A 26,879-nucleotide genomic window follows, 5' to 3' on the forward strand; every position below is an offset into this window, starting at 1 on the left:
ACGTGGGGTGAACCAATCATTTTTAAATGTTGAACTAGTCTTTTAAGTAAAAAAAATCGGTGAATTTTAAAGGTTGAACCGATTTTGTCATAATTTTAATAAATTTATTGTGCTTTAATAAAAAGTTCATAAGTGTGAATCTTCGTAAGACTAAAATAAAGACTTTTTCACATTATAGCATTAAGTGGTGAGAACTTTTTTAAAAAATTTAAAATTAAAAACTTTTCCTTATCATCATATCATATATATATATATATATATATATATAAGCCAAGTTCTTACTGAGAGTCGGCTGAAAATTGTGACACGTGGTGTGAACTCATCATTTTTAAACACTGAACTAGTCTTTTAAGAAAAAAACCGGTAAATTTTAAGATTGAACCGGTTTTGTCATAATTTTAATAAATTTATTGTGCTTTAATTAAAATATCATAAGTGTGAATCTTCATGAGAAATAAAAAAAAAGTCTTTATTTTAATAAAAAAAGTTCTCACCACTTAATACTGTAATGTGAAAAAGTCTTTATTTTAGTCTTACGAAGATTCACACTTATGAACTTTTTATTAAAGCACAATAAATTTATTAAAACAAAATCGGTTCAACCTTTAAAATTCACCGATTTTTTTTACTTAAAAGACTAGTTCAATATTTAAAAATGATTGGTTCACGCCACGTACGTATCACAATTTTAGGCCAACTCTAAGTTAAAGCTCGGCTTATATATATATATATATATATATGATTAATGCTCTTATTGACTTAATAATTTTACAAGGACAAAAATTAGCTAGCTATAAACTGGTTTGTAGCCAATTTATACAAATTAATCTAAAGTGACATGCGTCACATAACATATAAGAAACACATGTTTTTCTAATAATATGCGCTTCAATTTCTTTTCACTTGCTTTAAGAATACGTATCACTTTATTATACTAATTTGTAAGCATTGACTATGAATCGGTTATTAGTTAATTTCTATCTATTTTACAATAAAAAGAGTTCATAGAACATGGTACGATAGATATCAAATATGATTTGATTTGATTACAATAAATACCGGTAAATTTTAAAGATTGAACCGATTTTATCATAATTTTAATAAATTTATTGTGCTTTAATTAAAATATCATAAGTATGAATCTTCATGAGACCAAAATAAAGTACTTTATTTTGGCATTATAGTATTAAGTGTCATTATAATATTATAGTATTGTGTCTACCATCTTTTACTTTGGCTTCTCTGGTTTGGTTTTTAGCTTTGTGTTTGAACAACCTACGTAATTGACAAATGAACCTGAGCTGATCTAGTCCATATATATATATATATATATATATATATATATATATATATATATATATATATATATATATATATATATATATATATATATATATATCAGAGGAAAAGATTTTTTAAAAAAAACGTCACTAATGACATCTTTGAGCTGGAGCCTGGAGGCTTGGAGAGTTGGAGTTGGTGGATGTCAATAATGACATCTTTGAACATTCACATTGTGCTAGTCATGTAGTTAAAATTGTCACGGCTATGAGTTTAGGTTAGATTATTTTAAATAAGCAATAGTTTTGATTTGGGTATTCATTTAAATTGAACGAATCAAAAACCATCATCTCATCTAAAAAAAATTTTTCATCTTATTTTCACGGATTAATTTTAATTGCTTCACCGCACTCTTCCCTCCGCCGCTTCTCCCTCCGCTCCTCCGGCCACTACAACAATTACTATACTCCTATTCCGCCTCGTCCTTCTTCGTGCATATAGGTTGACCGAACCACCCTATCCCAATTATCCTCTAATGGGTCCAAATATTGATTGTTTGTTTAATAGATTTATAGTTAAAGTCGGTAAGGTCTAGAACAATATTCTTAAATTTAACCACGTTGCCACTTCCGGCCACTACCTACTCGATCTACTCCAGGCTTTGTTTAATTGGGAGAGGACTCAACTAAAATTGTTGAATGTTTGGGCGTGGACCGTGGACCGACTGATTTTGTCCTTTGCAATATCCCTTGGCATGTATCCAACAATTTTTAGTCAAAAGCAATGCTGGGAATACTAATATTTTTTACTAATTGCCGTTATATTTGGTTCACTAGAATGGTGATCCTTACGAATATGGATGGGTATTAATAAAAATACAAGTTGGAATAGAATGATTACCGTAGATAAAATTATAAATTAAACCATGTAAAATTTTTGTCTCTATTTTATTATTCCGTTATTTTTCCTTTGATTTTCATAGCTTTTATGTTTTCTTTCAAGTTGCCTTAGTTAACACCTGTGTCGCTAATGATAGTGAGATTTCATAAAATTTAATTTAACTTTGATAATTCATAAGTGGACACGAATGTTTTGTCTACTTTTATGCAAAATTAATGGATTGAAACAACCGGAGTTTAGAATTTTATACTGATGGTCAAGGATAGAATAGTAGGAATAATTATTTTTTTATTTAATCGCATACCATTCTTAAGAGTAGTTATTCCCCTGCAAAGAAAGAGTCAAGGAGGAATACTTATTTCTTTTATATATATATATATATTCCTTGATCAAGAATGGAACGATTTTTTCAAAAACCTCATTAAATTCTTTTGTTCTTTATTCTGGAAACCTAAATTAAAACAAATAAATAAATAAAAGCATTCACAAAACATTCAATGGCTGGCCAGCCACCTAGGTTGTGAAAGAAAAGATAATATAAAAAAAAAATTAAAGCAGAATAAAAAAAATAGAGGCAAGAGATTTTACGTGATTCGGTCTATGATTTACGTTTACAGAATAAAGTTCAAAGAGCTACATTATGTTCTTATTTTTCTTGATATTTTTACAATACATTAGACTTCTATTTATAGGGGAATTTGGGTAGATAAGTATGGTAATCAAATCAATATAATTTGATTACAATAAAATCAATCAGATTTGATTACCATCAAATCTGATTTATATGAGACAACAATAATTACAATAAATCTATGAAATCAAATCCCTAATATACTCTAACATCCCCTTTCAAACCCAAGGTAGAACAATTTGGAAGCTTGAGTTTGCAATTACTTCTTCTTCTTCTTCTTTTGCTGGATATGATAACGATCGACGACGGTCGGCGGCAATGAATGGAGGAAGTCAGGGACAGTGGTTGGAGATGCGCCTTAAATTTCAATAGGTCAACTATGTGCCAAAATCAAAGCCAAATATGAGCTAAAATGAGCACGGGTTATAAACAATACAACAAATGCCAAAAAAAGGTAGGCCAACTATGAGCCAAAATAAGATCGAGAACTATGGGCTGAAATAGACCTGAATTTGAACAATACCACAAAAATCAAAAGATGGGTCTCGGTCAACAATTGGACCAACAAGAGCAAACAACTAGGCCAACAAAGATCCTAAATGTGGGCAACTTGGCTTTTTTATTATTTTGCCTCCTTTCTTATGCTTTTCTTTTCTTCTATATCAACAATAATACGAATAAATAAAATAAAATACAAAATCAAACCTTTAAGAGAAAATAAACCGAAGGATCAACCATTGACCATTTAGTCTTACGACCCCATCAATTGTATAGTATTTCTTTGGCAAGTAAGATTTACTTTTGACAAATAAAGCCAAAGGTAAATATCCTCAGGCCTACGATTCTCTTGACAACGATCATGGAGAAGGTTCGCCTTCCGTCACTGCTCTCTCTATTCGAAGACAAAGGATGAGTGCAAGTCACAACTTGTTCGATCGGAAGACAAAGGATGATTCCAACTAGCAGAAACGAAATAGCAAGGCAACTAAGAGCAATGACACTATTTTATTTTATTTTTTTTAAAAATGAGAGAGCAACAGAGGGGCGAAAGTGTAGGTTTAGGATTGAAAACTAGTGTTAGCCTATAACTCCGATACCATAAAAGAAAAGTAATATAAAAAAAAAAAAATTAAAGCGGAATAATAAAATAGGGACAAGAGATTTTACGTAATTCAGTCTATAACCTACGTCAACAGTGTAAAGCCCAAAGGGCTATGCTCTTATTTCTCTTGATATTTTCAAAATACATTAGACTCTTATTTATAAATCAAATCTCCTAATATACTCTAACAGACAGAACCACGGTAGTAGTGCGACCAACCCATGGCTCAGCGGTCGTCGCAGCCACTCTGTAAGTGTCTTCTGGGTGATAGCGACCAGCCCCATATTTCTACCATTGTGGTCGGCCACCAAAGAATTTTGGGCTTGTTTGGCAAATACATGTACAGAACAGAGTAATGAATTGTTAATTTTGGAATTAGTAGAAAGTAATGATGTGATATAAAGTAAAAAGAATTTGTATAAAAAAAATAATTTTTTTTATTTGAATAGTAATAAAAAATTATTGATGTGATATAAAAAGTGAAAAAAAAAGTGAGAATGTTTTAATATTGATTGTTATTAAAATATATATATATATATATATATATATATATAAAGTGAATAGTGACCAGCTAGCCACTATATAGTGCTGTAACCGAGCTTGCCAAACATGACCTTTATTGTCACATCAAACAATAAACAATTGGGAATAGGCACTTTCTCTTACTTTAAACTTACACTAAATAGACTCGGCCATCAATGAACATATAAACCACCAACTTTCGGAAAAGAATCGAAAATACACTGACGCAACAGAAATTAAAACAAACAAAAAATTAAAGAGATAAACCGTTTGCTAACCTGGAGTCTCACCAAATTAGCAAAATACACTGACGCAACAGAAATTAAAACAAACAAAAAATTAAAGAGATAAACCTTTTGCTAACCTGGAGTCTCACCAAATTAGCAATAGGGAAGAACAAACCAGCGTCTTACTTGTTTTGGCAGCGTCTCACCACCAAAAGAACAGAGGAATTATACCCCAACAAACACAAACATATTTTTATTCAATCATAATCTGTTTTCTTACAAGAGAACATTATGCTTAAATAGACACTCTAACCTTAACCCTAATGTAACTGACTTTGGGCCAAGGGCCAAGCCCACTTTTAAAATGAGAAATAACTTAAACCTAAATGACTAAATATGGGCCAAGCCCATTATTAAATTACAAACAAAAACTAAATAATTTAATTAAAACTAAATGCCATATTTATTCTTGTCTCGTCTAGCATCATTCCCCCATTCTTCGAAAAGAACTTGTCCTCAAGTTTAGAAGGTGAAACAAGAGCTGAAGATTTTCAAACCAAAGAAGACACACAAATACAATAGATAAATTGAGTCTCACAATCTTTCTATTGTGACTACAATAGAATCTCACCATTGTAGGTTGTCATGCTTCAAATCTACTAGTCTTGATACTCGGCTGCTTCACGTACTCATAAGATGGTGAAATGGGAGCTGGAATTTTCAAACAAAAGAAAACTCACAAACACAATAGATAAATTAAATCTTATGATCTTCCTATTGTAACCACAACAGAGTCTCACCATTGTAGGCTGTCATTCTTCAGATCTTCTACTCATTATGCTTGGCCATTTGCATACTCATATGGGCTCAATTGCGAGACACCAAAAAAAAAAAAAAACAACTAAGAAAGTTAGCAAAACATACTATAACATATATTTTTTTCTGTCCTTTTCTTTTTCTTTTTCTTTTTCCTTTTTTTTTTTCCTCCTTTTTTTTTTTTTTTTTTTTTTTTTTTTGAATTTGAACTAGACATAGGAAACAAGCTCTAGTTTCTTATCTTTTTGAACCAGACACAAGAAAGCTCATGTTTTTTTCTTCACCATAAGCCAAACAAAATAGAACCTTCTTGAATCTTCATGTGGGCAGCACAAACTAAGGACATCTCGACGGGATTTTTTTTTCTTTCTTTCTTTCTTTAAGGGAGATCGTCAATTGTTTAAGAAAACAATTGATTCTTGTGCTCTGATACCAAAATTGACGCATCAGAAATTAAAACAAACAGAAAATTAAAGAAATAAACCTTTTGCTAACCTGGAGTCTCACCAAATTAGCAATAAGGAAGAACAAACCAGCGTCTCACTAGTTTTTACAGCGTCTCACCACCTAAAGAACAGAGGAATTACACCCAAGAAACACAAACATATTTTTATTCAATCATAATTCGTCTTATTACAAGAGAATATTATGCTTAAATAGACACTCTAACTTTAATCCTAATGTGACTAACTTTGGGTCAAGGGCCAAGGGCCAAGCCCACTTTTAAAATGACAAATAACTTAAACCTAAATGACTAACTATGGGCCAAGCCCATTATTGAATTACAATCAAAAACTAAATAATTTAATTAATACTACATGACATATTTATTCTTGTCTCGTCCAGCATCATTCTCCCCTTCTTCAAAAAGAACTCGTCATCGAGTTTAGAAGGTGAAACACGAGCTGAAGATTTTCAAACTAAAGAAGACACACAAACACAATAGATAAATCGATTCTCACAATCTTTCTATTGTGACCACAACAGAATCTCACCATTGTAGGTTGTCATGCTTCAGATCTACTACTCTTGTTACTTAACTGCTTCACGTAATCATAAGACGGTGAAATACGAGCTAGAGATTTTCAAACAAAAGAAAACTCTCAAACACAATAGATAAATCGAACCTCATGATCTTCCTATTGTAACCACAACAGAGTCTCACCATTGTAGGCTGTCATTCTTCAGATCTACTACTCATTATGCTTGGCCATTTGCATACTCATATGGGCCCAATTGCGAGACACAAAAAAAAAAAAAAAAAAAAAAAAAAAAAAAACTAAGAAAGTTGCAAAACATACTATAACATATATTTTTTCTCTCCTTTTCTTTTTCTTTTTCCTCTTTTTATTTTTATTTTTATTTTATTTTTATTTTTTATTTTTTTTAAACTAGACATAGGAAACAAGCTCTAATTTCTTATCTTTTTGAACCAAACACAAGAAAGCTTGTCTTTTTCCTTCTCCGTAAGCTAAATAAAATAGAACCTTCTTGAATCTTCATGTGGGCAACGCAGACTAAGGACATCTCGACGGGATTTTTTTTTTCTCTTTCTTTCTTTGCGGGAGATCGTCAATTATTTGAGAAAACAATTGATTCTTGTTCTCTGATACCAAAATTGATGCAGCAGAAATTATAACAAACAGAAAATTAAAGAAATAAACCTTTTGCTAACCTGGAGTCTCACTAAATTAGCAATAAGGAAGAACAAACCAGCGTCTCACTAGTTTTGGCAGCGTCTCACCACCAAAAGAACAGAGGAATTACACCCCAAGAAACACAAATATATTTTTATTCAATCATAATCCGTCTTATTACAAGAGAACATTATGCTTAAATAAACACTCTAACCTTAACCCTAATGTGACTGACTTTGGACCAAGGGCCAAGCCCATTTTTAAAATGACAAATAACTTAAACCTAAATGACTAACTATGAGCCAAGCCCATAATTGAATTACAAACAAAAACTAAATAATTTAATTAAAACTAAATGACATGTTTATTCTTGTCTCATCCAGCATCATTCTCATGTTTGGTTTACTCTAAGCATCTGGTAAGAATTATTTATTCTTCCCAAAATATCCTTATGTTTCTCTCTTCAAGTGCATAAAGCCGATTGATACAAAATTAAATAAGAAATGGCGGGAAAGAAAAACTATATATAAATTGTCAACAATATTTATTTATTTTCATCTACAATAAAATAAAATAGTTCCTCATTTTTATTTACAGTTTTTACATTCATTTTCCTTTTTTTTTTTTTTTTTTTTTTTTTTTTTTTTTTTGGTGGAATAAAATAGTTCCTCACTTTTGCATACAAATTTTACAAATAGTCACAATCAATCCCAAAAGGTAGCATTAAAAAAATTAACCATAACAAATTTTCACATAGTCTAACTTTTGTATAAAAAATATTCTAGTTTTAGCGAGCGCACAAGAAAGGTTTAGAGCCTTATTAATAAAAAGGTATGGGATGTGGGCATTCTTGTCATTTAAAATAAAGAAAACATTCACAAGGCTAATGGAATACGGATTCCCACCTCTCTAGAAATGAATCCACATTTCCAATAAAAGAGAGTTGGGAGGGAATTCACATTCCCTTTCCCTTAGGTATCTATCTAGATTCTTTTCACTTAAGTGCAACTACACGAGTTAATCTTTTAGATCCTCATTCAAATGTCTCACTAGGGTTTTAAAAAGCGATAAAATTGGTCATTGAATTTCAGATTTTTTATGATTAGTGCTCCTGTCCATTTGTCGTCCTTAAATATGATGGCCTGTTTACCACCTGTACAAAAAAGCCACGTAAAATTTAAAAACCATTGCCACGTATACATCTTTGCCATATCAATATATCATCTAAGACAAACAAACAAAAAGAAGAAGAAGAAAGAAAGAAGGGGTGGTGGTGGTGGTGAGAAAAAATCCCCTCTGCAGGTGGTGGTAGGGTTCTTCGGCGACTCACTCCCACCCAGCGGAGGTGGTCACTGGATTGGGGAGTCCTCCCCACAAAATAATGTCAAAACATGGATGCGCCTCATGCTCATCATTATATTGAACATATTTTATCTTTTATCCTTTTTCCTTTTGTTGAGTAATATTTTTTCTTCTCCCTCTCTTAGTTCTCTTACTGCTTCTTCTCTCTTTCTTCAACTTTTCTTCTCAATTTGTAGTTGTCCCACATCAGCCTTAATTGCCTTAACTGAGTTTTTAATTGCTCTGCAATGGAGCATGTAACATCCACCACTTCAATTATTCAAAATAATTGCTAGGGTATCTTAGCAATCAAAACAACAGAAATAGAATAGTTTACTTCCTAAACCATTGTCCAACATCACCACTTTGATTATTCAACAAAAATTATTGCTAAGGCAGCGTAACAATCCTGTATCATCATACAAGATGTTTTTAAGTTTCTTCCTGATTTTGGGGTGTGTCTTGGGGAGGGGGTGGGGAGTTTCACCATGGTAAAGGTTTACTTCATATTTCACTCTTTGAATAACCAAATGTTTACGACCACGCATAGCTAAACCAGATATTGACTTTAAAACTACTTCAAAGAGTAATTTAAATTGGAATATACTTTGCAATCGTAAGGAGCACATGTTTTTTAGTTTGATCTTGAATACGCAATAAATATGGAGGAAAGGAGAAAAAACTTACAAGAGCTCCATAAGATTAGTTTGTTAGAAGATAAAATCACCACCGCAGAATCAGCTTCAAAATCAGGACCATGCAGAGCATCATGCAGAGGAGTATAATCCGGACCTAGATCAGTTGCTAGTAGACTCTCCTAGCTGCATATCAAAGCCGGTTCAACAATCCTCTAACTTTCCTCTGCATCAGCAACCCTACTCACAGCATGCCATATACGGAAATCACCTTGGAAGACAGCAGCCTACTAATCGGTCTACAATTGCAGCCTGCAGTCCAGGATTCCAGGCCCCATGTTTTCTGCTCTAACTTAATCCAATGTAATCAGCATAGGATCTAGTTAATTGTTTGTTTATTATTTGCACTAAGTTTCATAAGTTTGTTTTATTCTTAGCTCAAGGAGCTCAACGTGTAACTTGTACTGTATAAATAGAAACAGTGTCTCTGCACTTGGATTTCAACCAAGCAGAGTATTCTCCAATTCTTCTATAGAGTGTTTTCAATTCTTTCATAGTTAACTCATCTGTCCAACTGATTAATGATTCCACTTGGCTTGGCCCAGTGCTTCCATTTGTTGTTGCATCAACATCGTTTGGCTTTGACAATCTTCTAGCCATAAAGTCACTAGAATGGAACATTTGTTTTTTTGTTCTGATTGGTACTAGAATGAGACAATTTGGCTTTAGATGCTCACTGTGCAACATAAAATGGGGATAGGAATAAGTTTCTTAAAACTCTGATTCCTTGATGACTAAAAACTGCAGGCAAGAAAAAAAAAATGAATAAACTAAAAACAAGTGGAAAGTTCAAGACCTGTTGGGTGCATGTGTAACTTACTAATAAAGAAAAAAAGGAACTGGCAGAAAGTTCATGGCCAACAAAGATATGAATAATCTTTTAATATTTCTCATTGAACAAAAGAAAAACCAACTAAATATTACCTGACATAAAATAAGATGGTTTCAAGATAAACTGCTTCACCAACTAGAATTCCTCATTGCAGACGGAAAGTGGTCAATGGACGTAATACCATAAACCAATATAAAAGTTGACCAACTTTTTGCAGATTCTTGTAGATTGCAGAAAAGATATCCACAAATTCTTTCACTTCTTGCGAAAGTATGAATTTAGACTCCTTATTTTACTATCTATTTTCTGATAGTAGGCATTGCACCTTCCTCTGTAACTGGAAACTTTCTTCCTGAAACAAATGCCATTTTTCAAATTCCCATTAACCAATGAGAAAATACTAACAAGACAACGAACAATATCATTAAGGTTATGGGAGATACCTGACTCTTTATGATCAGTTTGATTCTTGAAATAGTTGATTATTAGGAGTTCGGCTGTCCTTTTTAGCTTCCATTTCCCAAGTCTTACCCCTTTACCTGCTTCACAATTAGATGTCTGCTCCAAATCTGTAGCACAGGGATTCTTCTGCCTCCCTAAATTTGTGGCTGGAACAGATCACACCAAGGATCACTAACCCAAGTCATTACTCTAATTGAAACTACCAGTAATCCCCACAAGAGCAAGAACCTTCTCTAAAACGATGGAAGCGAATTGGATCTCTAAGAATTATTTCTCTCTTTTCCAGCTTCGAGAACAGCTTCATCATTGTATGACAATCTCGGCAGACTCTCAAGTTCTTCATCACCCTCAATGGAGCTGATGCTGCCAGATTGATAATACCAAAAGTCACAGCTAACTTTTCACTGTGGTAGTTCACCACTGTGCTAACTTTGAGTTTGGGTTCATAGATATTAGAAATAGGCTTCTCTTCTATAAGATCTATTTTCTCTAACCTACACAACATTTCCTCTAATTTTGCATATATCACTTGATTCATTGGGTGAGATCGATCACCTGCCCAAAAAGAATGAACTTTTTTCCCTACCTCAATCCAACTTAGACCAGGTTCCTTACTCCTGGAACTTTCATCCATTCCCTAATTTTTGTAGCATGTAGCTCTATCCCTGCATCATTGTAGATGCTGTAAAGAAGCCCATTAGATGCAGATGCCTGAGGTTCAAGCTCAATTACACTCTGCAACACGTTTGCCTGTGACAGTGTCTGTGTAAACCCCGCAAGCACTCAACAAGGCTCACCGCATCACTGGATCTTCCTCAAAACCAGAGTTCAGAATGAAACTTTCTGCATTAGCCAACTTCCCAGCACAACCCAGTGCTTTACATTAGCTGTCATGCCGTAATCTTTCTTCATGCTCTCAAAGCATCTGCAATGAACAAGGATAGTGAAACCACAACAAATAAGTATGTGCAAAAGCACCTTTGAATTTCATAACTTCATACTGCTTTAGGTTGTAAAACCTAGCTAGGTAGTTTGAAAAGAAAAATAGAAAACAAGCAAATAATTCACAGTTTCATGGATAAACTCCATATTCTATCTAAAGTATAAATCAACTTTGGACAATTACTAAACAAAAAAGAGTACATAAGTTTTTTTTTCCTTCTTTCTTGAATATAACATAGCCTTATGCACCACTTTATTCAATTCACATCTTATTAAAATTACTTTTCCAATCAACTCCTAGTTTCAGAAAAATTACTCTTGGAAAACAAAATTTTCCGATGCATGATGACTATCCAACCAAAGGAAACAAATTACATATTTAATAAAGGTGAAAAGGCTTTATAAACCTACCGTAATCCTTCTTCAACAAGCCCCCATGGCTAGAAATGGTTAGAACTCCAAGGAATGTAATATGGTTCGGTTCAATTCCACGATCCTTCATCAACTCAAAAAGCCTAAAAGCTATTCTTGCACATCCATGTTGCGCATTGCTACTGATCGTCACGGACCAGGATTCCACATCCGGATTCTCCATCTCTTCAAAGGTCAGACTAGCAGAATCAATATCTCCTGACTTTGCATACATGCAAATTTGAGAATTGAGTAACAGTAAAATTCCCAATACCTGTTTTTATTGCATATCATATCCCTGAATCTGCTGTCCAGATCTCGGTGTGGCCATTTTAGCACAAGCACCCAATACACTTGATATTATGAACTCATCTGGTTTCCTTCCAAAAGAGAGCAATTTACAGAACAAAGTCAATGCAGTTCCAAAATGTCCATTTTGAATATGACCTGCGATCATGGATGTCCATAAGACATTTGACTCCATCCTCAACTGAATCCAAAAAAAAGTACAAATCAATAAGAGTACTTCCAATGAACTCATCTGACTGAAGGTTCCCCTTTCAAATTTGAGCATCAATTTGCTTTCCATACTCAAAAGCTTCAACACCATTACAAGCTTTGAGCATGCTTGAGAATGTAAACTTTGAAGGCTTCATTCCTTGTCTTTGCATCGCAGAGAAAAGATTGAAAGCTTCATTTGCATATTCATCATAAATGGTATCATCTTGGAGGAATCCAGCGATCATGGCATTATAGATGATGACACTTTGGTTGGGCATCAGTTTGAAAATTTGGATTGCATCAACCAAATCACCACTCTTTGCATACATGACAAGTAATGCAGTCACAACAACATCATCCGAATCCAGCCCAAGTTTGACTGAGCAGGCATGAAGTGCTTTTCCATGATGTTTTGAATCCATAAAATTTGTGCAACAACCCTTTAGGACACTTCCCAGTGTATAAGTATTAAACTTCAGACGGTGCATTTTTCCTAGAAATTTCAACATTTCCTAATTGGCACCAATTCTAACAAAACCAGCAATCGTTGAATTCCAAGAAACTTCATCCAAAGTCATCAGAACTCTCAAACAAAAGCCTCGCCCTATTAACCTCACCACATTTTGAGTACATATCAATGAGTGAATTGGTTACAAAAACTTTAGCCCGAAATCCACCCACGATAACTAACCCATTAATCAGCTTACCAAACTCAAGATCCCCAGTTTGACCACACAAATTTATAGCACCTGCAAAGGTGAACTTATCAAGTATCAAACCAGCAACCCTTGCTTCATTAAACACTCCTCCTACCAGAAATCAGAGAATTATATGAAATAACAATGCGTTTTGGCATTTTATCGAACAGCTGACGAGCTGCATTTATATCACCACTTTTACAATACATACGAAGAAGATTATTCAGCAAAAACAGACATGGTTTAAAAGCACTTTTGATCATGTGGACATGAGCAAGCTTGCCATAGATAATAGACCCAGATTTGACAGATAACTGGACCAGTTTTTTGTATAGGTCACAGAGTGTAAAGAAAAGTTTTGCATGCGACATGGCTGAGTGTTGTAGTGGGTTTGCCAATGGGTTGTCTGAGCCCGGGAAATGTAATGGTGGTGAAGACAAAGTCGGGCTTTGTGGGTTTCGCTCCTTGGAGCAACATGTTTCTATAGAGGTTACCGCTTCGTTGTCCGTCCGGAACCTCGCCATAACAAACAAATATTCCACAAACATATTTAAATTATGCGTCACAATGTAGGCCGTTAAAATGAAGTAAAGCCAAATCTAAATCCTCCTCTCCGGCTCTCCGTCTCAACTGGGACAATTTTCCACTCACTGCGTTGTTCAAACACAAATCCAAAAAAAAACCCAGCTCTCATCGAGTAGCCAAAATATACACAAGATGCAAGATACAATAGTCTTGCTTCCAGCTCCAGGCATGGGCCACATGATCTCCATGGTTGAGCTTGGCAAGCTCATACTCCACCGCTACGCTAACAAATTCTCCATCACCATCCTCATCGCCACCGGCTCCGTTGGGGACAGCCCAGGCGTCACCTCCTACATCCACCGTGTCTCTCAATCCAACCCCTCCATCTCCTTCCACAGCTTACCCTCTGTCTCCGTTGACACCGCCCCAACTCGCAGCCGCGCCGCCGTAGCTTTCGAGTACTCCTTTTCCATACGTAGATTACAGGTTCTATAGTTATGTTCATGGTCAAGACTATCTCAGCTTCATCTTCTCATAACGTGCTTGTTGAACTCTCCTTAGCATGGTTGTAATATCTCAGAAAATGTCGGGATGGAGCCTCCTGAAATGGTACTTGTGCCTTTCAAGTGGAAAATGGCGTTGGGAATGCCCTTCATCCCGAACTTTTAAGAGAAGTTTCCTCTATAACATGGAAGACCACATTATTGAAAGAGGAAACGGGAAACCTATAATTAAGTATATTATCAGATGTTATCTACTTGTTAATGAGAATAGTCAAAAAAAAATTGAATGTTTATTTTAGTAAACATTGCTGTTGAAGAAGCAGAGCATTTCCTGCGTCCAGCTCAGATAAATTCCATACAATGATACAAAGATAGGAAATATGCAGCAGAAGAGTGCTGAGTGCCTTGTTCCACCCTCCCATTCAGCTATAGAGCATTTGTTTTAATTCTCCGCGTAGAGTGAATGTTAAAAGTTTCGTCAGCTCATTTATGGCCTGGTACAGCGCAAAAAGATTAAGCTATGTATCTTTCTTTGACAATTATCAAATTTTCTTTAAGAATTTTCTTGTATTTCGTTTCTGCTTGGCAGTTTTGGATGCTTACTCATTGAATACATAGGAATGATCTTTAAATATAAAGCAGATTGCAGAATGCCAAATGCTTCATGTCTTATTTTTGTTGCCTCTTTAAACATTTATCATTGAATGCAAAGTACATGAGAATAGTGGGACTTACTTGTTCGATCTTAGAGGGATTGGATTGCTATAAATAGACAAACATGTATGCAAATTAAACGAAACTCAAACTGTACTTAAAAACCTGATACTAACGTCTAAACCGCTTACTTTCTGATAAGAATTGAACATCTAAACATTTTATCCGGATCCCGCTCAATTACATTGCCATTCATGAGCAAAATTCCATGATTCTTCTCAAACAGATGTATGCAGAAAATCATTTTCCTTTCCATCACAGTTTACAATTACTTCCAGACACTATCCAAGTGCGTCAACCAACTTGGCAAGGGCTCTGGTAGATGAACCAGATGCTGTTCCCAAAGCAGCCAAAGCCATTTCCCTCATCTTCCAACTTTTTCCCCTGAGCTCCCTCCCTTGTTCTGACTCCATCAACTCCCTAACCCTTCTCTCCAACTCATCCCCATTCACAAATCCATCATCCTCCCTCTGCTCCAAGTCAATAGCCATCTTCATATCGTTCACCAAAACATTCCTGTTCAGGTGCTGCTCGGCGTAGAGCGGCCAAGCCACCATCGGCACTCCAGCAACCACTGCCTCCAACACCGAATTCCACCCACAGTGAGTCACGAACCCCCCAACTGATTCTTTTCTCAGCACACCCACTTGGGGTGCCCACGTCTTCACCACCATACCCCTATCTTTGGTTCTCTCCAAGAACCCTTCCGGCAGCACACCCTCCAAATCGAAATCCGCAGTATAATTCTGAGTCTGCTTGGTTTTCTCATCGCGTACTGGCTTTTTCAACACCCACAAGAATCTCTGCCCACTCCTTTCCAACCCATGGGCTATCTCTTTCACTTGCGCCACCGAGAACGATCCTTGGCTACCAAAGCACAAGAACACAACACTTCTACTCGGTTGGCTGTCAAGCCATGACAAGCATTCATTCTCAGGCACTCCATCACCTTCATTGCCATCTTCTGCGTCAGCAATCAAAGGGCCTATAGAGTAAACAGGCGGAGTTGGCGAATCAGGAACGCACAAACCATCAGTAATGGCCTTTAAGGCTTTTGGCTCCAGGCCCTCAAACGTGTTAGCTATAATCCCATTTGATTTTGGAAGTTGTGAACAGAAGTAGAGCATTTCCCAATAAGCAGGGTCGTCACGGTCGAGTGTCGGTTGAGGCATGTGTGTTGCTTTCAGTGGTGACGACATTCCTGGGAAATGAAGCTCAGTTGTGGTGAGGTCCTTGAAGCTCTTGGTGGTTTGCTCGTAGATCTTGGGGAGGTATAAGAAGGCAGCGAGAGCGTAAGCACCGGAAGTGTAGAAATAATAAACAGGAAGGCAGAGATCCTTGGCTGCGGGAAGAGCAGAGGAGCAGAAAAGGTCGATGATAAGGGCACGAATGGTGGATGAGGAAGAGATCTGTTGGAGTGTTTGGGGGACATGGGCTAAGCAGAGGCGGATATACTCGAACATTATGGCGGGGACGCTGCGAGTTGGGGCAGTGTCAACGGAGACAGAGGGTAGGCGGTGGAAGGCGATGGAGGGGTTGGATTGGGAGACACGATGGATGTAGGAGTCGATGCTTGGGCTGTCGACAATGGAGCCTGTGGTGTAAAGGATGGTGATGGAGAATTTGTGAGCGTAGTGGTGGAGGATGAGCTTGCCAAGCTCAACCATGGAGATCATGTGGCCCATGCCTGAAGCTGGTAGTAGGACTATAGTGTCTTGCATCTTCTATTTTGGCTTCACCGGTTCTGTTTTTTTGGCTTCACCGGACCTATTTTTTTTGCTTCCTGTTTGACCAACGTACGTACATAGGAAGTGATCGTATATATATAATATATATCGGAGGAAAAAAAAAAATTAAAAAATTGTCCGAATGGTGGTTGGAGTTGGCTGACGTGCGTACCAAACTTTCAAATGTTCTTGAATATATATATATATATATATATATACACACACACACACACGTGCGAAGATGTAATTTTAGGATGCAAAATCTGAGTTTAGGGTAGATATTGTAAATGAATAGTGGATATTGTACAGGTTGCATTAGTTTTAATTTGGGTGTTTATTTAAAGTTAACGGATTAAAAATTGTCATGTTATCTAAAAATTTTGCATCTTGTTTTTACAGGTTGCTTCACCTTTCTATTCACCGTCGCTTTTCTCTAAGCTCTTCCGCCACCGCCAAACTCCTATTTGGGCTCTCCCATTGTCGTCCCATATTGTGTAGGGTGGCCAAACAATTCTTAGTGGCAAAACGGAGTGATTCGGTCACCCCAACTAAATTTTAATGGGATGAAATATTAATCGATATTTTAATAATTTTTTAGTTAAAAATGGATGAAATGTTCAATTTAACAAATGTTTCAACGATGTGAATTATAACATTTTTAAAACCCTCAACCAGGAGCGAAACTACATCGAAGCTTGGGGGCATGGCTACCCTTGATTGCACAAGGGGTGGTGTTGGGGTGGTCACCCACCCATTAATGTATGATTAATTATTTTTCAAAAAAAAAAAAAAAAAAAAAGAGAAAAGAAATTGCACTAGTTTTTTGGGGAAAAAAAAATAAAAATTAAGGGCTATTCTATTCTTGGAGGAATAGCTATTCATTTCATTTTTGAAATGAATGATCATTCCTTAAACCGAGATATAGTCATTTAAATGAAATGGTTATTTTCAAGAATAATAAATAAACCAAACCATAAAATAGTTATTCCTTCCTAGACCAACTCTTCCTACCAAAATAATTAATAAGCCAAAAAATGTTGAAGTATCTTTCCATATATTTCTAAAATAATAATGTCAAAACTTAGAATAAATCTATCTTTTTTGTAATGGTGAGAGGACATAATCAGACTAATAAAATGTTACACACTCCTACTTCTCCATATCCCTTTTTATACTCTTTAGTTGACTTTTAAAATCACCATTGAATTTGAAATGAAACTTAATTGGATTTTAATCCAATGATGGTTTTAAAAGCTACCTAAGGGAGTATGAAAATACGTGTAAAGAAGTATAAATGTATGTAGCATTGCTTAGCTAAATTTGGAACGAGCTGAAATTTTTACCAGTTCGAACTGGTTGTGATAATTTTTATTAACGGACTTATTTCAAATTCTACTAAGTTTATAAGTTTGTTTACTATAAATACAACATGGGTAACCTAAGAATAGAACTTTGGAATATTTTATAAGTTTTCTGATAAGCATTACTCGTATGTTGAGTTTTCTTCTATTTAATTACCTCAATTCCTTGGCTAAATTCTTGGTTTTGGAAATAGTTGTGAATCTTGTATTGGTTGTTTTTGTGATCCCACTACGTCATGTTGCATCAGCAACCCTTTCAAAAGGTAAAAAAATGGACACAAACCAAAATGACAAGACAAGTTATGGCCAAATTGCACAACAATGTAAAAGGAATATCTACACGTAACTTAACGAGATATGATATGTTTACAAATTTTATACAACTATTGTATAACTTTAACATTTTTTTAAAAAAATAAAAAATAAAATAAAAAATCAATTAGTGGATATTAGATACGTAGGCAGTCGTGGAGACAAAGGGGGGCGGGCAGGCCCCTCTAAATGTCTGAGAATTTTTTTTTTATAGATTTAAAAAGAAATGGGATAATTACACTTTCCCCCTATTTTATCCACAGGATGGCGAATTAGCCTCCAATGTACCAAAATTGTTAGATGACCCTCCCAAACTTGCCAACGTGTGGCAAAATTTACCTTCCGTCCACTCGCCCGCCGTTTGGACGGAAAGTCGGTCACGTGCATTGCATGTGACCATTTAATGCATTTTTCCTTCCAAAAATACCCCCAACCCCATCAGCTCTTATACCCATACATGTCTGCGTGAAAGCTTTGGCAATCTCTCTCTCTGTCTCTCTCACTCTCTCTCTTCGGCTAGCTAGTAGCGACCCAGATTCTAGAATGGCCGAAATTGTAACCGACAAGATGGAGAGCAGCTGGACAGCCGCAGAACCACTAGTTGACCTGAAGCAGACTGGATGGGCAACGTGGCTAACAACACGAAATGGCCAGGCATGAGAGTTCTTATGAGTTGGTGTCACGCCCCCGTTTTGGGATATAAGGGGAACGCGAACTTAAGCTATAAAACATCTCTATAATCTAAAACATGCACACAATTTCCCAGGAATAGCGCATGGCTATATTTCATTATAAGAATATATACATAGTAGTTCTTTAATTATTACATCATATTTTCAGAAATTCAAAATAAATATGCACAATACAAAAGTTAGGCCGGTCTTTATTGATCTATTGCTCTTAGGGGTAGGGTCTATGCCATCCATAACGAAAAGACTCCGGTCTACAGTGTCATCTGAAAAGATTTGGGGAAAGAAGGGGGTGAGTTCGACAACTCAGTAAGGAAAACACAACAATAATAGTGTAATTTTCTTTTCAGGAATTCTAAATAGAATTCAAATAATTTAGCAAGTAAAGAAACAGTAAATTGACATACAATTATATCAAATGTAAAATGGTGCATGAATTATTTATGCTACGTGTAAGTTTTAACCACCCTTGGTCCAATATCCGCTAATTAACCATGAGCGGCGCACGTTTGGCTCGTCTCGAAAGACGACTATGAGCCCATCCTGTCGTCACAGGGGATAGCCGTACCGGGTTGGGAACTTCCCTAGGTGAAGGCCTCTCCGGCCGGTAGCCCACACTTTAGTCCTTCCGTGTGGTTGCCATGCTACCCACATAACACATAGCACATAACACATAACACATAACACATATATGATCCGGATCGTCTATGACATGGTACCACGGGGGTAAAACTGTGTGCATATAAAACATGTACTATGAAATCATTAACCTTTGCTCATATGGTGCACATATAACACATATACTATGATATCATCAACCTTTACTCATATGGTGCACATGTAACACATATACTATGATATCATCATCTATACTCATATGGTGCACATGTATCAAATATAAACCAAGTATAATCACATGAGATTTCAATCACATCATATAACAAGAGCATATTTATAATGGTAATATAAAAAGACAAGTAATATTAAAAGAGTTGAAAGAGTTTAGAAAATTCCCGACTTTTTCTTTTGAAAGAGTTTTATTAAAACTTTGCCAGGGTTTTGAGATAGTGTTTCCCTTACCTGGTATTTTCTCAGCAATATTTTTGCTACCTTCTCCTAAATAAATTACAAGAAAAAGTTTAGAGAAATATTATGAGATTTAAAACCTAAAACTGAAACTAAGGTATCTTCTCCTTATTATTTCTTTTCTTTCGTCAATTAATTAAACACATAATAACGGCATTAATATCAATAACGCCTAAAATATTTTAAAATATTAGGGCGGCGTAAAAACGCTTTTGTAAAATAATAACTTTTTACTTAGGCATTACAACAACATGTTTTATAAATCTTTTGCGCCACTTGAAAAGCCAGTTTTAAAACACAACTTAAAATATTAGTACTTATTAAAACTCATAAAATCACAAGCTTTAAAACAAAGCTTTATTTAATTCTAAAAAAAATCCTTTTTTCTTTATTCTATCTTTTTCTTTTCCTTTTTCTACCTTCCTTTGTCCTTTTCTATAGACTACTTTTTGTTCCTTTTCTATATATACAATCACCGAGAACACAACTCTTCCTTTTATTCATTTTCTTTTATTCTTTTTGGCTTATTTTCTTTCTGTGTGCTTGACCGAGAGACCCCTTGGAGACTTCTAGATCCCTTCTTTTTGTTTGTCTCTTTTCTTTTACAATGAATTGGATGGCTTGGATCAATTTGGAGAAATGTGATCAAGGGCTGGAAATCATAGACGTGTGTAGCAAGTTGAGAGTCATGTGGGTGACGTAATGCATGACGTACGTGCTGAGGAGAAACACAGCATCTGGACGCCTTTCATCAATCAAACGGTAGTTTGCTTAACTCCATGTCTGCTGTTACTTACGTGAAGGATGGGCTGGGACTGGGTTGCAACGTGGGCTGGACATGATTGTTTAAATCATGTGGGCTGGATCCACATGGGCTGGGCTGGTTTCATGTAGGAATAGAATGGGCCCTCAATTATACATTAATTTCGTCCAAAACAGATGCAGCAGTTTTCGCAGGTGTTTTCGTACCCTTAACGAAGTCCAAAAATTATAAAATTCGGAGGGTAGTTAGAGGATTTTGAGACGAGCGTTTTGACTTTTGAATCGACCAAAACGGAGTTCATTTGACCACATTTTCGTAATTTCAAATTTTAAGGTCCGTTTAAATCTTTATTGAACTATAACTAAAACAATAAAGGTAAATGTTCCTTAGTAAATAAATATTTATATTCATATTTAAAAATACGGGGTATTACAATCTTTCCCCCTTACAGAATTTCGTCCTCGAAATTCAAAAACTATGAAGTTTTCAACAGAGATTTAGATTTCTAAATCTAAAGAAACGTACTATATTCGAAAACTTCGACTATGATAAGCGGTTGCTCTTATCCTTTCAAAAAGGGTGTAAGAAAATAATATTTTATATAGTACGTACCATGATCTATTCTATAAGTCGATCTACCAACTAAGGCGGGGTACTAACCTTTATCCAATATTGACTGGCAGGTCTGCGTATACTACCTCATAAATCTCATTGAAAACAAGAGAGTATACCCGCTACATACTTGTTAAGTACACACAACTGATAAAGCCTCACCTAACTTAGATTCGGTTTTCTGCATTAGAAAAACATAGCTCTGACTTTGTTATTCGATACTTCCCAAGAAAAGTCTTCCATCTCGTGTTGTTGCAATTCCACCGCCCAATTCTAGGGAAGAAACTTATTCAAAGTCCAATGTCTCGATAAAAGTCTGTGCTTAATTAATCCTCAGGGGTTAGAGGTTCTTTCCATTAGAAAATCCTTAAACATTATCTCTGAGTCCAATAGTTCCTATCCTCAAGTAAGACAGTCCTTAATTCTTCAGACCTCAAACATAAACCATATCATAATAAATCACCGCAAGCAAGAATTTAAAATCAAAATAGTGTCTACCTTAATTAACCTCAAATGACCTTGCGGAAGGCTAAGATGTAGACCTCAAAATATAATTTTAATCCATAGGATTCTCCAATGATAACACTAAGTAATTTTGTTTTCTCAAATTGGCATGTATCCCAAAATTTTACCTCAATCACAAATTTGTATTATATCATAGGCACGTAAATCAATCAATCATAATCCTTAATCAACTCAAGTCATTCATACTACCATTTAACTCATTAAGAATAAATGAATACTTATGCAGTATTTGCAGAACTCATCAAAAAGCTAATTCAATTTCTTCAGATAATTCCATCATATATCATACTCTTACATTAAAAGGCATGAAAATCTAAGCTAATACTTAATAAAACTCATTGATGAGATACACCCACGCCACCCAAAATCCTACTCAGCATATAATATCATATCATGAATCAGACCTTAAGAAAATATGTTCACCAACTATAGTCTCATCATCAAATATACAATTCAATAGTTACACAAAACCTATCAATTCTGGAGTGATTTACCAATATGCTTGAGTGGTCCTAAAAATCATTATTCTATTCTTTAATAACTCCAAATCCTCAAAATCAATATTAACAACCCAGATATAACTCCCAAATTTAATAGTTACAAGCATCAAGACCAAGCCAAATACTAAAAATTAACATACTTACAAGCTCTTAGTCAGCAATTCAAAACATCAATAATTACACCCCCAATTGGTTAACCTCTAGAATCACACATCCACCTAAAACAAAGATCAATCACTTATCCACAATTCTTTATAGCAAAAGCAAGATGTAATATACTCAAAACCTAAACATTTCTACACATTATATGAAATCAGAAACATGCTATAACTCTATTACTCCCCATAGATATCACAACTACTATTTTCTATCATATCTCATGCTCAAGGAATTCTTCTCTAATACACGTGCTTATATCAAACTTATTCTTTAGCACATAAAATTATTGAAAAATTCATACTTTAACATTCTCCTTACTTAGACAGTCATTTCACCTCATAAAACAACTTTAGATTTCAATACTTACAAATCCGAGTAGTGTCTATCATAACTACACCATAAAATTGGAACTATGTGCCAAGTTATCCTAGGTAGTCCGTTGTTTCTAATTCAATGCTTTCATTTAACCTATGATTGATGCGATTTCGAAAGTGGTGTCGAATCTTACATTTTCCAAATATATGTAACTAACACTTTGCCAGAGAATAGGGGTAGAGTACCTGTCACCACTTCATTCTTTTGTCTCTGCATTGCCTGGTGTGAGAGCGTATACTCTAGCTTGAGCAAACTGCTTCTGTCCATTTCCCTTTTGCTCGGATTTGGCTCCTACCCTTGCAGTGGGGCAATCTCGTATGAAATGTCCGGTCTGACCACACCAAAAGCATACGTTGGTTCCTATACGACATTGCCCTTGATGACGACGGTTACATTTAGGGCAAAGCATGTCGTTGGATGAGGCTGGTCTGTTCCCCATAAAATTAACTCCTTGGTTGCCTCCATTCTGCCTCCGTTTCCAAGAGGGTTGGTTACCGTTCATTGCGGGTACTGTTCTTTTCCGTGAATCTGCCATTGCTATGGCATTCCTCTTCAAACTTTCCTCAGCCAAGGAAGCCTTGTTCACCAATTCCACAAAGTCGTGAATCTCTAGACATACCACTCGATCGAGTATTTGGGGGTTGAGACCTTGTTCAAACTTTCTCACTCGATTCTCCTCATCTGCTACCAAATATGGAGCAAAGCGAGCTAACTCATTAAAACGAGCAGCGTACTGAGCAACTGTCATATTCCCTTGGGTGAGGTCCATAAATTCTCGTGCTCTAGCGTCTTTGAGGATTTTAGGGAAGTAATGCTGAAGGAACTCCTTTTGAAAACGTTCCCAAGAGATCGCCCTTTCACTTCCTAATTCTTGGACTAGTAGTACTTTCTTGGCATTCCACCATCGTTTGGCTTCACCAGATAGTCTGTAAGCTGTATATTGTACCTTCTGTTCCTCTGTACATCCTGCCAGCCGTAATATTTCTTCAACGTCTACTAGCCAATTTTCAGACTCTATAGGACCTTGTTTCCCATCAAACATAGGGATGTTAAGCCTTTCAAATCTTTTAAATGGGCAACCTTGCTCCACGTCACGAGGTGCCTCACCTCTGAAATCAGTTATGGCTGCGACGAATTGCCTAGCCATTTCTTGGAACATTTGTGTCACATCGGGGGTAGTTTCGGTTTTCGTGCCTTGCGATGATCCTTCACCTCCGTCTTCCATAACTCTGCAACGCATCAAAATTTAGAGTTTCCTATCTTTTTAAAAAATAAGTTTGAATCATAAGCGTAGCGTGCAACTTATCCTAAGTCTAGGTTTCCATGTCGTTCCCTAGGTTTACAGCAAGTCAACTTACGGTTGACTTTGCTCTGATACCATCTTGTCACGCCCCCGTTTTGGGATATAAGGGGAACGCGAACTTGAGCTATAAAACATCTCTATAATCTAAAACATGCACACAATTTCCCAGGAATAGCGCATGGCTATATTTCATTATAAGAATATATACATAGTAGTTCTTTAATTATTACATCATATTTTCAGAAATTCAAAATAAATATGCACAATACAAAAGTTAGGCCGGTCTTTATTGATCTATTGCTCTTAGGGGTAGGGTCTATGCCATCCATAACGAAAAGACTCCGGTCTACAGTGTCATCTGAAAAGATTTGGGGAAAGAAGGGGGTGAGTTCGACAACTCAATAAGGAAAACACAACAATAATAGTGTAATTTTCTTTTTAGGAATTCTAAATAGAATTCAAATAATTTAGCAAGTAAAGAAACAGTAAATTGACATACAATTATATCAAATGTAAAATGGTGCATGAATTATTTATGCTACGTGTAAGTTTTAACCACCCTTGGTCCAATATCCGCTAATTAACCATGAGCGGCGCACGTTTGGCTCGTCTCGAAAGACGACTATGAGCCCATCCTGTCGTCACAGGGGAGAGCCGTACCGGGTTGGGAACTTCCCTAGGTGAAGGCCTCTCCGGCCGGTAGCCCACACTTTAGTCCTTCCGTGTGGTTGCCATGCTACCCACATAACACATAGCACATAACACGTAACACATATATGATCCGGATCGTCTATGACATGGTACCACGGGGGTAAAACTGTGTGCATATAAAACATGTACTATGAAATCATTAACCTTTGCTCATATGGTGCACATATAACACATATACTATGATATCATCAACCTTTGCTCATATGGTGCACATGTAACACATATACTATGATATCATCATCTATACTCATATGGTGCACATGTATCAAATATAAACCAAGTATAATCACATGAGATTTCAATCACATCATATAACAAGAGCATATTTATAATGGTAATATAAAAAGACAAGTAATATTAAAAGAGTTGAAAGAGTTTAGAAAATTCCCGACTTTTTCTTTTGAAAGAGTTTTATTAAAACTTTGCCAGGGTTTTGAGATAGTGTTTCCCTTACCTGGTATTTTCTCAGCAGTATTTTTGCTACCTTCTCCTAAATAAATTACAAGAAAAAGTTTAGAGAAATATTATGAGATTTAAAACCTAAAACTGAAACTAAGGTATCTTCTCCTTATTATTTCTTTTCTTTCGTCAATTAATTAAACACATAATAACGGCATTAATATCAATAACGCCTAAAATATTTTAAAATATTAGGGCGGCGTAAAAACGCTTTTGTAAAATAATAACTTTTTACTTAGGCATTACAACAACATGTTTTATAAATCTTTTGCGCCACTTGAAAAGCCAGTTTTAAAACACAACTTAAAATATTAGTACTTATTAAAACTCATAAAATCACAAGCTTTAAAACAAAGCTTTATTTAATTCTAAAAAAAATCCTTTTTTCTTTATTCTATCTTTTTCTTTTCCTTTTTCTACCTTCCTTTGTCCTTTTCTATAGACTACTTTTTGTTCCTTTTCTATATATACAATCACCGAGAACACAACTCTTCCTTTTATTCATTTTCTTTTATTCTTTTTGGCTTATTTTCTTTCTGTGTGCTTGACCGAGAGACCCCTTGGAGACTTCTAGATCCCTTCTTTTTGTTTGTCTCTTTTCTTTTACAATGAATTGGATGGCTTGGATCAATTTGGAGAAATGTGATCAAGGGCTGGAAATCATAGACGTGTGTAGCAAGTTGAGAGTCATGTGGGTGACGTAATGCATGACGTACGTGCTGAGGAGAAACACAGCATCTGGACGCCTTTCATCAATCAAACGGTAGTTTGCTTAACTCCATGTCTGCTGTTACTTACGTGAAGGATGGGCTGGGACTGGGTTGCAACGTGGGCTGGACATGATTGTTTAAATCATGTGGGCTGGATCCACATGGGCTGGGCTGGTTTCATGTAGGAATAGAATGGGCCCTCAATTATACATTAATTTCGTCCAAAACAGATGCAGAAGTTTTCGCAGGTGTTTTCGTACCCTTAACGAAGTCCAAAAATTATAAAATTCGAAGGGTAGTTAGAGGATTTTGAGACGAGCGTTTTGACTTTTGAATCGACCAAAACGGAGTTCATTTGACCACATTTTCGTAATTTCAAATTTTAAGGTCCGTTTAAATCTTTATTGAACTATAACTAAAACAATAAAGGTAAATGTTCCTTAGTAAATAAATATTTATATTCATATTTAAAAATACGGGGTATTACAGCTGGCGAGCGCGAAGAGCCTGAAGAGATTTTCGAGCTAAGATTGCAACCATTGCGGGTGATTGCTAAGCCAAGTAGCTTCTGCTTCTTCTTCTACAGGTCTCGTGTGATTGTCGTTGGAGAAGAGAGGAACAGAGGCAATTGAAACCATTCGATCAATGGGAGGAGATGTGGATCATTGAGATCAGTTTGTAGCAGATGTGAGATGATAGACCTAAAGATCACGAAAAAGAATCAAATATATAAAAGTTTTGTTCGTGGTAACATGCAGTTCATGGGTGTTTATTTGTTTCTCAACTTTCTCTGAATATTCATGAAAAAGAGAGCCACCTGCGCGCCTTAAGAAGCATCATGAGGTAC

At 35.8% G+C, this 26,879-nt stretch overlaps 2 protein-coding genes and 1 pseudogene across 2 annotated transcripts; all 3 read right to left on the minus strand.

Moving 5' to 3' along the window:
• Positions 1-10,452: 10,452 nt before the first annotated feature.
• Positions 10,453-13,369, minus strand: LOC133870544 (pentatricopeptide repeat-containing protein At3g13880-like; annotated as a pseudogene).
• Positions 13,370-14,757: 1,388 nt separating this feature from the next.
• Positions 14,758-16,553, minus strand: LOC133872017 (UDP-glycosyltransferase 88F4-like). The gene has a single exon (XM_062309522.1). It carries the CDS (start codon positions 16,459-16,461, stop codon positions 15,022-15,024), a length of 1,440 nt encoding a protein of 479 aa, XP_062165506.1. The 5' UTR covers positions 16,462-16,553; the 3' UTR covers positions 14,758-15,021.
• A 2,345-nt stretch (positions 16,554-18,898) lies between these two features.
• On the minus strand, positions 18,899-25,463 carry LOC133871308 (uncharacterized). Its single transcript, XM_062308726.1, has 3 exons — positions 25,318-25,463; positions 23,035-24,510; positions 18,899-19,095 (listed from the first exon to the last, which is right to left on the minus strand). Exon 2 carries the CDS (start codon positions 24,087-24,089, stop codon positions 23,046-23,048), a length of 1,044 nt encoding a protein of 347 aa, XP_062164710.1. The 5' UTR covers positions 24,090-24,510; positions 25,318-25,463; the 3' UTR covers positions 18,899-19,095; positions 23,035-23,045.
• Between the last annotated feature and the right edge of the window lie 1,416 nt (positions 25,464-26,879).

This window comes from Alnus glutinosa, chromosome 6 (assembly GCF_958979055.1).
Source record: "Alnus glutinosa chromosome 6, dhAlnGlut1.1, whole genome shotgun sequence".
Taxonomy (NCBI): Eukaryota; Viridiplantae; Streptophyta; class Magnoliopsida; order Fagales; family Betulaceae; genus Alnus; species Alnus glutinosa.

What these genes read in the sequence shown, in the direction of transcription:
- LOC133871308 (XM_062308726.1), bottom strand. Translation starts at nt 24,089, where the DNA reads ATGCGTTGCAGAGTTATGGAAGACGGAGGTGAAGGATCATCGCAAGGC.
- LOC133872017 (XM_062309522.1), bottom strand. Translation starts at nt 16,461, where the DNA reads ATGCAAGACACTATAGTCCTACTACCAGCTTCAGGCATGGGCCACATG.